The sequence below is a fragment of the Centruroides sculpturatus genome, unplaced genomic scaffold (genome assembly GCF_000671375.1).
Source record: "Centruroides sculpturatus isolate CEXI.00-Female unplaced genomic scaffold, Cexi_2.0 scaffold151, whole genome shotgun sequence".
NCBI lineage: Eukaryota > Metazoa > Arthropoda > Arachnida > Scorpiones > Buthidae > Centruroides > Centruroides sculpturatus.
In genome coordinates this window covers 658,604-672,020 of record NW_019384363.1, presented here as the reverse complement: position 1 = coordinate 672,020, position 13,417 = coordinate 658,604, and the positions used below count along the sequence as shown (strand labels likewise).

At 27.1% G+C, this 13,417-nt stretch overlaps 1 protein-coding gene across 1 annotated transcript in view; it reads right to left on the bottom strand.

Moving 5' to 3' along the window:
* Positions 1–628: 628 nt before the first annotated feature.
* LOC111641620 (spermatogenesis-associated protein 22-like) overlaps positions 629–13,417 on the bottom strand; it is a 111,980-nt gene continuing 99,191 nt past the window's right edge. Inside the window, exons 3-8 of the mRNA XM_023387824.1 lie at positions 10,405–10,480; positions 5,587–5,707; positions 5,365–5,518; positions 4,745–4,845; positions 2,809–2,849; positions 629–810 (exon numbers count right to left, since the gene is read on the bottom strand). Coding sequence (XP_023243592.1) covers positions 666–810; positions 2,809–2,849; positions 4,745–4,845; positions 5,365–5,518; positions 5,587–5,707; positions 10,405–10,480 — 638 coding nt within the window. The 3' untranslated portion in view covers positions 629–665. The remainder of the gene's footprint in view (positions 811–2,808; positions 2,850–4,744; positions 4,846–5,364; positions 5,519–5,586; positions 5,708–10,404; positions 10,481–13,417) is intronic.

Below are 13,417 nucleotides of genomic sequence, written 5' to 3'. Positions count from 1 at the left end.
TATTTGAATAATTTATTACTACTAGATGCTTATGCAGACACTTGGCAATTCTGTCATCAACCTTTATTCGGGAGTTTTTTATTTGCTGAGACGCATTTCGGGCTCAAGTCCCTCTTCTGTCGGCATTACTTCCCAGGATATACAATAGCATGACAATTGAAAATACATCTTATTTTAATTCAATTTAAGCCTTTTGTGAATAAAAGATATTCTCCATACATTAAACATCTCAAAGATACAATTTCTTTCAAATTACCTATTTGATTTAGAGGCTTTTTAAATTCCTGTTCTTACTCCTAACATTTCCCAAAACACAATTTATATATTGATCATTCATTTCCTGGCTATCTTTTAGGCTGTAGCTTAAAAAATAACCTACACGTCTCAACAAATAAAAAACTCCCAAATAAAAGTTGATGACAGAATTGCCAAGTGTCTATATAAGCACCTAGTAGTGATGATAAATTATTCAAGTAAATTTTTTACTTACTTATTAGTCATTTTTAAAAATCCAAAAATAATCTTTATTGAATATACATAAGTAACTAAGATATAACAATTAATAATTTAAAATTACATTTTTTAATGTTTTTATTTAACAACTTAAATATTGAAAAATTTAAAAAGATTTAATATATATAAATACATTAATTATTCAGTTTGTTTTAAGGTTCATTTAATAAAACAAAATTTGACATAATATTTTTCATAAAGGAAAGTACAGCTTCAAGATTATTAATTTCTTTGTCTAGTGCTTGTCTAATAGATACTGCTCGAAAATTTCCTATTGTATCAAATGAACCTATACATCTTAAACAATAAAAATAATTATAAGTAACTATGAACTATTTCTCATAATTTTAAGAATATTTCATGTAAAATTTAATATTTCAGATGTTTAGGCACTTAAATTATAAATACACTACAAATTAGACTCATAAAAGTATTTGAGGAGAACATCAAATTTCTTCCTTGTCTACAATTTGCAAAAGATTTTCTATAATAGACTTGTATTTTTTTCACATTGTTGATGACCACTATTACTTTTACCTTTAAGATATTCTTACACTGTAATGAAATATCTTCCTAATATATATTAACTACACATTAAGCGTATTCAAAAACAAGGATATTTTCATATCTAATCTTCAAATATATTATTTAACAATATTTGTTTTTTTGCAATTAATTCAGCAAGATATTTTATTTACTGCAAAGCCAAGTGTGGTAATTTAGTACAATAAATTGTGAAACATAACTTCTATAAAATTAAAAATATGGGTTTTTTTAATATAAAAGAAACTATATTTGTAGATAAAAATAGCTTTTACAAAAAAAGAAAGGTTATTATTAGAAGGAATGGGCACAAAGTCAGTATGAGTGTATTTCAGTCAATTTATTGTACTAAATTGACTGAAATACACTCATTTTGGAATTTGATTCTTTTAACAAGCTTCATTAAACCTTAATTACTAGATTTAATGAAATTAGCATTATTTTGAAATAATATAATTACAATTAATAACTAATTACTTGTGTCTTTCATAAGTATAAAATTTAAATATAGGTAGTTTATTTTCATGAGTTTAAATAAATTTATAATTTTCATTATAATGAATTTAGAGTTTTTTATAACAATAATTAACTCTTATAAAACATATGTTTAAAAATGATTTTGGTTATTTATATCAGCGCTTCTTAAACTATGGGTTGCGACTCCATTTGGGGTCGCTTAGTGAAACCTTGGAGTCACGAGATTTTAATGTAAAATATTGAAAACAATTTGTAAGAGTTTGAAAATGGCATGCTTTGTGTCATAGGTTTTGTGAGTTGTGCTTTGTGTCACTTCTGGTGCAGCAAGACAATGATTCAGCAACACTGATTGTAGTGTGAACTAGTATAGTGTTGTCACTTTTCAGTGTATTCAGTTGTCTCTGTTCCATTGTAACACAAGAGTGAACTGTGGTAGTACATCATTATTGTTTTTGCAAATTTGTATATATTTGCAACCCAAAAAATATTTGCAAATTTGTATGATTATTTTTGCAACCCAAAAAATATAAAATAATCATAAATGGGTCATAAATAAAAAAGTTTAAGAAGCCCTGATTTATATAATAAATTTTGTCAAATTTTTAAAATATCAATAATTTATCTTAACATTTTTAGAAATAATGGCAAAAATATTTTTATTTGGATATTTGATTTATACTAAGAATTTTAGACTTATATAAGACGAACTTATATATATATACATACACACACACACTGATGTATTTCAAGTTATACTTACTGTTACATATATAATATATCCATCATGGGCAAATGTGGTTCTTTTTGAGTTATATGCAGTTCTTGCTTAAAGTGTTAATTTCTGCTCTTTATTATTATTTTTACAATTTTATTTCCACAATTTTGTGAAAATATGTTTATTAAAAAAATTCAATATTTGTTTTATATAATATTTATATTATATAATAAAATAGCGGTACAGAATAAATGTGGCTCCTATGCATTTTGCAAAACCTACATTTTGGCTCCCACTGACCTCTTGCTTGCCCACCCGTCATATATATTGTGAGTATTTTTATTTTCAGATTTCAGTTAAAATAAGTTCATTTGGAGAATTTTTTACTGTTTACTATGGTACTTGTAATTAAAATATTTTATATGACTTATATACTAAATAATTTTTCATTAGATTCATAAGCTTATGTAATTGAATTATATAACCTGTTTTTAATATTTAGAGATATTACTTTTGCCATAGTATAAAATAGTCACTTAAAAAATTGTAAATGTTTTTACCTTTGCCATTCTCCTCTTCTTATACATGGCAATGATCTGTCCTAAAATAAAAATATTTAAATTAGACAGTTTGTTCAAATAAAAAATTATCATTTTTTAATATTTACAAAATTTCTTACACAGTACATAAATTTTATTTGAAAATAAAAAACTGCAATAAGAGATGTCTAAAGGTTGTAAATCTAGTTTATCAGCTTCTGATATAGAATATTAAGCATGTATTTTAATAATACAATATTAATTAGTTTAAAATAAATAGTCTCATTTCACTTCAATATTTGATATTATTCAAAGAAAAACACTGTTTTACAGTTCTCTATAATCAAGTGTTACAATAAAATTTCATAATATAAAATTAATATTTAAATTAAAAAGTAAAAATTTAAAAATTACAATTAAATAATGTATGAATTAATTTAAAATTTAAATTCACAAATTACTGAAAACATTTTAACATATTTCTTTAAACAAAACTGTAAGAATGAAATAAGAAGTATTTTTTTGTTTTCTGATATTCTATGATTGATTATATCAATTTTGCTATATTAAAATCAATTTCAGAAATGTATATTATGTATAGTGGATTTTAATAAATTTATAATAAATATATATATAGGGCAGAAAAAGTTTTATATACCATATTTACTCACATATAAGACAATTGTGCATATAGGACGAGGTGTGACTTTAAAGATCAAAATAAAGAAAATTAGATTTATTAATACAATTCTAATTTTATTTCGTTTAATCACAAATAAAATATCAAATGCACGTAAATGCACACATTGTCTTGTAAAAATTACTGGCATTTAAACTTTAAGGAGAAATCTTGTAAAATCAATAACATACTTTCTTCATGTAAAGCTGGACAATCGGGAACCTTTTTTGCCAATTCTTAACAGTTAAATCCACTGTCCTTCAATTACATTTATGAATTTCTCCGAATTCTGATTTCCGAATAATCATCTGTTTTCACATGGGAATGGATTAAAACTTATATGGGGCTTTCTGTATGATTTTGGAATTTTTCCTATTGCTATTCATCTTTACTCCTGACAATATACAAGAATGATTGAAATGACCCAGATAAAATACTTTTGATTTTAAACACCACAGAGTGAGCATCCAGTAAAAAATGTGAATACACTGTTCACAAAAATTATTTCAAAAATGCAAAGAATCCTTCACTTGCACATATAGGACGACCTAGGTTTTTGAAGCAGTGAAAAATGAATAAAAACCTCGTCTTATATGTGAGTACATTACAGTATATAAAATTCTACCCTGTGGGTACAAAGAAATTTCATGCCCATTGTGGGTTCAGCCAAGTCTTTAATGGGAGCAGCTGATGATGAGAATCCAACATTTCCAGAAGGGATTATTCACAGAAATTTCCTGGGGGTTGCTCACTTCAATTTAATCTCAGATCCCTCAGAACAGTAGGCTGATGCCTCAGATGCTTTGGCCATCAATACATGTATATTTTTTAGATTACTGACAATTTCAATTAAAATCAATTAATAACTGCTATAATTTAAATTAAGCAATGTTTTCTATTATATATTATAAATTAAATATAAGTAATTAAAAATTATAGAAAGATGGAAATTATGGAATTAGGTACAGAATGGAAAAGTATTAAGACATTAACAATTTAATATTAAACAAATTTTAGTTTGTCTGCAGGATAATAGAATGATATATTATTATATAAAAAAAAATAAGACCTTTTGAAATTTAAAAAAAATAATCATATAACTTCAATTACTTTACTATATTTAAATTTTGAGGTTTTCAATAAAACAATTTTATTGCTAATTATAAATATAAAATTATTATTTAGTTCTTATCATATTATAATGATAACTAATGATTTTGTCATAAAAGGAATAGTTTAACAAAATTTTTCCATATAGAAAGTGAACAGAATATATACTATCTCGTAAAATAATATTTGAATAATGTCTCTTCCACTTCTTAGAATAAAAGTTTTAGCAGTAGTAAATGTGGCAGTTTCAATAGGAGAATCCAAAATTCCTACAGGAAAAATAATTTTTATTAATTTGAATGTTTTTACAATAATATATTCAATAATTTTTTAATTAAATAATTAAAGTAATAAAATGTTAAAAATAACCAATTATAATAACTCATTTTACATAGCTATTGATTAAAATACTAGAAAATGATATATAGACAAAGTAATAATACTTTATTACTTTGGTATAGTATTGGTATAGATCAGTCTTTCTGAGGCCAAAGAACGCCATTCATATACTTATTATTACATGGAGCATTAGCATCAATGTATTCAAAATTTGAAAATCAATTCCATTATCAAGAAACAATGAAGCAATAAATTAATAAACTTTAATGCATTGAATAAAATAGAAACATGGAATTGTCTACGAATGTGGCAATTGGATTAAATTCGCAATAAAAACTTTAAAATATATATATATATATTTGTGGAACATTTGAAGCATCTACTTCAAATGTTCCACATTCAATTTGCTTCAAAATCATTATTAAAAATCATTGGTATAGATGATTTACCAAAAAGTTCATAAAGTGTCACTTGATGGTTTTGTACTAATTTCCATTGATGAAGAGTTGTAGGAGTAACTGTAATTACTCTTAAATAATTTTCTCTGGAAGCTTCAGATTTCTTTCTCCAAACTGGATATTTATTTAGGATGACATTTTGACTCTAAAATAATAGTAAGTAATTAAATTAAAGAATATTAAATATTTCTAAAAACACTATTAAAAGATTACCTTTTTTGAATCTTTATTTATAGAATTATTGACAATATTTATATTATTATTTCTCTCAAAATTTGGTGAATAATATTTTGAACATGTGGCTGAAATATTTGTTTGCTGATCAAGTGTATTTCTAAAATAAATCAAATTAATATTTTATTATATAAATTTAATGAATTTATTAAAATAAAATAGTTTAAATTGAAGCTGTGCACACTGGAGGTGGAGGGGTTTTCACGATTTAAACCCCCATTTGGAAAAAAAAATATAAAAATCCGATAACCTATATTATAAAAATTAATACAAAAAAAGTACACAAAAAAAGTCTATAACTTATATTGTACAAATTAATAAACTATGTAATGAAAAATAATTTTTTTTTAAACCCTGCCCTTTTAAAAATCCTGTGCATGGGCCTGGCTTAAATATTGGATAAAATATTGTTTTCAACATTTTTGTACAATATGCATAATAATATTTACTAAATAATTTCATTATTTAATTTAATTTAATTGTTTTTGAATTATTGTAAAGTTACTTTAGATTTATTAATTAACAAGCAATCTGTGTGCTACCATTTCTGCACATCTACTCTGCATTTTTTCATTTGCAAAAGTCCATAAAAGGGGTAAACAATTTTGGCCAATTGTCCACAGAGTTACTTTAGATGTGAGATATATTCAAAAAAGGAAATTTAAAATATTCTGTATTCTCAGTTTTAATTAAGTGAGTACTTAATCTAAAGAAAGTTTTTTACAATTCATCTACAATTCTTGAATGTATTTTTAAAATTATTGATAAATTATTTTGGCAAATGAATTTAGTCAGTTTTATTGTTATTTAAATAAAATTATTTTCTAGGTATAATATTTTTTGCTATCTCGCTTCTCTGGTAATTGGAATTTTGTAACTTAAGATTGAAGAACAGCAACAGGCATATCTGAAATTGTTTACTGAAAATTCTACAGCAGATGGTCTGTACAATACATCTGCAACCAATTCTGGCTATTCTCCAAAAACCATAGAATTCCACAGTCTAAAATACAGGAATGAACATGAGAGTAACTGAAACATTCAGATGATCTGGAGAAAAAATATTTACCAGTACTGTTTACTTTTTACCTGATCATATAGAATTTGATAGTGAGGAAAGTTTTAATATTCATGAAATCATTATTTTCCATTTGTAAATGTGTTCAAACTGATATCAATATTTTGCAGTTCAATACAGTGTTTATAAATAAAGACAGACAATTGATTATTAAATATTAGAAGAGTTATGCAGTTAAAATTTTTTTATTTGAAAGTTTTCTAAACAAAACTTGTAGGTTACCTAATTGACCTTATAATAATGAACATTTGATTATGTTCATTCATGATTATATCATATTTTAATGTTAATTTTATTTCAGTTTTTAATTAAGTTCAGATAAATTAATACTTTTGTGCAATGTAGAATTGTGTTTTATGAATGAGTATTGATAAACCTGAGGAATAAATCCTTGGAATCTATGGGATAAGCTTAAAAAATCTGACCAGTATTTTTCTTTTTTTCAGTCAATAATATAAGCCAATGTTTACATGATGAAAAAGAAAACATATTATATGTATTGCATTTGGGCATTGTTGATTAAGCTGAGCGGGCTTAGCTAACTTCTAGATCCTTTAACTATGTTTCTGATAAACGTAAATTGCTTAAAATTTATAATGAAATTTTACATTATTGTAAATAGTTAAGTTTATTCAGAGCTGGAATACAATTTCAAATATTAATTTCAAAAGCAATAATTATATAACAAGAATGTACACACAATTATATAAACATTATTTTAAACACACTTTTTATTTTGATTAATATTTATTATTTAAATGAAAACGTTCAATTTAACAATATTATGTAATATTACAACTTTGAACAAGTGTAAATCTTGTCTCAAGAAGAGTTTTAATTAAAATGCACTGATTAATTTTGCAGTATTGCTTATTACCAATGCTAACATTAAGCACTAAAAATCATATAGGCCAAAGTTATCACTCATATAATAATCATGAAAGTTATAATTTATAACTATTTATATGATTGTTAGTGCCTAAATGTCCTAGCCTTACTTTTTACACATATGAAGTAACATTCAATCTATCTCATACACTACACTAACTTTCTGGAGAAATGAGTTAATTTGGTAGAATATGTACATTCTACTGGATGACATAACAATAACTTGAAATGATTATTTTATAGATTTATGGAAACATTTTGGAATGAGCAAAATATAGAGATTTATACAGAAATATTACTCAGCAATGTCATTGCTTGGTGTCACCCAGTTAGGTAACTCATGGTATCCCCATTGATCTCTTTTTGAACTAGACCATACAGAATCCTTAGTAATTTTATTTTTTTGTAAGTACTGATGTTACTTGTAAATTGCAATTCCTGTATTATTACTGAATATAATGGTATTAACATAAACAACTAGTAAAATGAAAATTATACCTTTAAATTACAACATCATAAGCATAGCTTGCATTTATTTCTTTGTTATTTTTAAAATTGTATTATATTTGTAAAATACAAAATATTTTTATTGTAATTTGATAATAATGACAGATTAGAAGATTCCAAAAGTATATTAGCATTGCAGGGATATTGATACATGTAAGCTGGACTTACAAAAAACATTTGTTATAATTAACTACAAGAATATTTTTCAAAAATAAATTTTTGCTCTGTTATAAATGAATGTTACTACAATACTTGATTATCTAACTATAATAAGGCCACTTACCAGGCAACACAGCCATTACTTCATTCTACTTATTCAATAAATAGTATACAATACTTAAAATATTTTACTTATTTGCATGTTTTTTAATAATCTACTTAAGCTATAATTAATAATAATTCTCCAATTTGAATTACTTATTTTCTGAATTTGATATTGCTTATTTTTCTTAAAGAGTGATCTTTTAATATGTTCATTCCTTACAAGGATTAGCATAAATTAGCACTCTAAAATATTCTAATTTTTTTTACTAATATCTAAGAAGATATTACTATAAACTAACATTAATACCATGACTATTTTATTTTAATCTATTCTCATAATAAACTGTAATAAAAAATTAGAATTTATTATAAGAAAAATTCCAGATAGAATTATATGAATTTTTAGGGATTCTATTGCTATTCTACCTATGAAAACCAGAAATGATACATTTCAATAAATGAATTAAGATATCTCCAGAAATGATACATTTCAGAGAATTAAGGATACTCTGACATTAAAAAAATAAATATGATAGTAATATAGAAGAAACAATAGTCTAATATCAAAAGAAAAAATTCTGTTCTGAAGATAAAACATAAAACTGCATGTTTGAAATGCAAAAAAAATCTTTTTATCCTCTTTGTAACATTGAATTTTGATTATAAACTTATAAATTATAACAAGCAATCATTTGTTGTGACATCGTGACAATTTTTAATCATATTTTTAATTAATTGAATTTAAAATATATGTTCTCCATCTCAAATTATTAGTGTCTTGCCCCTGTACATCATACTTTTCCGTTAGCAATGGAATTGTGCTAGTCATCTATTAACTGTTTTCAGGGGAAAAGTTTTGAATTGAAATAACATGACTTCCGATTTGCATCAGAAGTTCTTATGTAGTTAACCGGGCTTCCTGCCCCTAAGGTTTCCATATCTGGTCTTGAATTTCATTTATCTAACACCGTTCTGAAATTAACGAAAGACAGGCGGATGGATGACAGTGGAAATTATAGGTTTATTGGGCTGCAATTTGAAAAATTGCAACCCAATAAACTAGGTATATAGTTTGTATACGCTACATATTTGATATGATACTAAAAATAATGTATATATACAATATGTAATATTTTCAAGTGATTGTAAGTACAGTATTTGGATGGCGGATTTGGCGGTTGTTTTTTCTTGTGGTCATAACTTCCTAATAATACTTCACAGACTTTAAGAAATTTTTTTGCCTGGCGATTATCTTTCAAGTATACGATATTTTTGGAACAGTTAGAGTTTTCTCGATTAAAATTTATCTTCCTTTTTTTAATCTACAGGGTGTGTGGAAAGTAACTAGGCATTGAGAAATCGCTATAATTTCTATAATTATAAAGATGATGGAAATTACTTGAAATATACCTTTTTAAATGGAAATATGGATGCATATCCTAAAATCTAATATAGACACCGGCGCCATCCACCAACTTCCTCAAACGATGAGGTATCGTGGTATGGATGGAATTCTCTGCATTTGCAATCGAACGCGTGATCATTAGCTTCGAATGACAATTTTTGATTGTTTCCGGACAGACTGTGTCGTGACATCTCTTCGCCTTACGCCAACATCTCTGCATGGCAACCACTGATTTCCACACCTCATAGCGTGCAGAAATTTGCGCTCGCTCCTGAATAGACATGCGGTCGGCCATCTTTTTAGACACTTGTGTATGGCCTCTCAATCACTACTCCCATCACCGATGCGGGAATTATAAATTTCCATCAATTGATGTATATGCAAGCATAAATTTTATTATTATTGCGCTAGTACAAAAAAAATTATAGCAAATTTCTCAATGTCTAGTTACTTTCCAGCCACTCTAGATTAATAATAATATGCGAAAATGTCTTTTCTTCTATATTTTGTAGGAGAGATTTTTTACATATCAGTCAATAAATAAAAGATTAAGACCCAATCATCTTACTAATAGAAATTATTATAAACTTGTTATGTCATACTTATTAAATATGAATATGAATTAAATATTAAGATGCTTATTTAATAGTTTTACCTTGAATGAAACTTGTACTTTTTTTCATTCATTTGTTCTTTTGGTTGCAGTGATGTTGGCAAAGTCCTTTTCCTTACTGTAAAATTATTAATGATTAAAAATATTTGAACAATAATGTTAGCCTATATTGATGCTTTCTTATTTTAACAACAAACAAAAGAAGATTATATAGTAATAACCAGAATATTACGTCTTTATGCCACTACCGCGGAATTTAAATTTCCATATCAATTTATTTAAATATTTTATATATTTTCCAGGATGTATACCTAAATTTCAATATGCATTTAATTTATAGATACAGCAGTTGGATCCACTAAGTGCAGATTCAGTACAGTTTACAGAACCACCTGAGCAATTGCACTGTTTTTCGCATCAAGACATTTCAGATATTAAAATTGAAATTTCTTACTATAAAGCTATCTTTTCCAAAAATCAAGAACTGAAAGAAATGCTATTTGCTCCTGGGTTCGAAAGTCTACACTGAAAGTATAGAGAGTTGACCGTCTATGTAAGCTCTTGCCGATAGTTTGTTCGGAAACCGAGTTATCGTTTGGTAACCGGAGTATATATGGCGTTAATAATTTTATTTGTAAACAAGAGCGTTCGTAACCAGGGGTTTGACTGTATTAGTAAAATTCTAAAAAAAAAAAAATCGCTAATTTTGATACGAGACGTCCTAACCAAAATATAGAGGAGAAGGTGGTATTATGGAACACTGCGGGTATTATGGAACCACCCCATTTCGAACTGATAATAAAGGTGAACTGTAGCGGAATGTGGCTGAACTGAACTAGGCAGACATCCATAGCAAGGGGAAAACCCGTTTTACTTCAGTTAAACGGTTGTCCGCATTTAATCAGAAAATTTGTTTTTTTCAAAATTCGCAAGTTTTGAATGCTAAGTGAATTTAATTATTTTTAAAATATAAATCGTGTAGTTGTAGGTTCACCGGTGCATGTATTCCGTTCCAGAGACTTAGGGGTACATATTAATCTGTGTGATGTTCACATTTTTTAAAATTTGGTCTCGACAGACATAATTCGAGATGGCGATGCGTGAAATATGGACCCCATTGGTGCTTTTACAGTAATATAGAACTCAACTCCTCCGAACTCTCTTTTTGCAAGCAGACATTCGTCTGGAGCAATTTGTGAAAAAGACACTAGGTAGAAAGCCAATTCTTCCCGAGAATATCGAAAAGGAGCTGCTGGAATATATATTGTTGATGGAGGTCATATTTTTCTATTATAAAAGCATTTTTGCGATAAAATACATTGGAGTAAACAATTTGGTAATTATTTAACATTTTTTGTACTTTCCTATTTGTTTTTGGCTACATTAAAGCATTTTTTGAAAATATACAGTAAGGATCCATATTACCACCCGATTTTCTCTGAGCCTACTTTCGGACTTTTTGTACAAAAGCCTTCAAAAACCATACTTATAGTTACACTAGCGAAAAATCCAATTAGGAACATTTAGATTACTAGTTATCAGTACTTTTCGCACAAAAAATGTAGGTGTAGTTATGATACCTTGTTTACAATTCACTAAAATGTAATTGGGGTTCCATAATACCACCTTTTCCTCTAATTATTTATATAGAAAACAATTGAAGATGGTATATTAAAATGTAATAAATTATCGATAAGGCGTTTTGGTATAAGTCAAATGCTTTAAATTAGAGATCAAAATAAACAACAATTGAAAATTTCTGTTTACAGTGGTGTTGTTTACAGTATTATGTTGTCCTTAGTTTTGAGTAATTGATAGCAGAATGAAATTTCAAATTACAATACTAAGCAGGATAATGAAAATTATAGTTTCCGAAAAGTAAATGTATTTATATAGACATCATTCAAACAATTTCAACCAGTCCAATAGCCAGAAATAAATCATTGGGCCTAGAATGGGCAAACCGAAAAAATTGTGACTGACATTTTTCACTTTTCTAGCCAGCACTAGGCCTATCTGCTACAGTCAAAACGTAAAAAAGTAACAGTAGTCTAAGTTTACGTGATGAAAGTAAAAATGTATATTGTATACTAAGCACATATTATACAGTTTAAACTGCATATGGACAATGCCGGTGAAATTAAGGCGGATTAGCCATTACATAACCGCCAGAGCTATGGCTCTGATTTCACTATAGCAGAAATAGAAAGTGGTCGATAAGCATATTTAGACTATTTAGGACTGTTCAATTACAAAGAAATGAACTACTATTTAGGTATAAAATTCCATTTTATAATTAGAGAAAATGTGGAGATTAACAGAAAGAAAGCTTTATGTTTAATATGTATGAAAAAATTTCAAGAAGATTGATCTTGGCTGGTAAAATCTAGTACTGTAATGGTTTTTTATACAGACAGAAATCAATACAGTAATAACTCGACTTACGCTACCCCGACTTACGCGAACCCGGAGTTACGCGATTTTCAAATCTCGTCGATTCGTCTTTTGTTTGAGCGCCACGCAACTGATGATTACTCACCCCCATCTATTGTTCAGCTTACATGTTAGGACGTGTCGCGCGGAATCGACACATAAATAACACAAAATGAATTGGTTAGTGAGCGCTAAGATTGGCTTTACTTTACTTCTAGACTTATTACACCACCACAGGACATCAAATTAGATTTAGAAAAACACTATTTTATTTTCAGAATGCATTTCGGACATAGAGTCCCTCATCAGCTATTTGCTACAAAAATTAATAGGAGGTTAACAATTTTATAAAAAGGCCGTGATTGACATAAATGAACAAAAATGTGGACTTACATTTGACATGTGGGTTCGACGCGTTGAACATTAATTAAAAGATTAAGCATACGATATACAAGATTTCTCGTTAAAAACGGTAATGTTGGTGCAATAACGTAATAATAAACAGAGGTACTGGTAAAACAGTAAAGTTATAAAAATATACATTGTTAACAAAATGATAAGTAAATTCACAGTAACACGAACAGAGTAAGAAGACGATTCGAAGTACATTCCAGGGTGACTG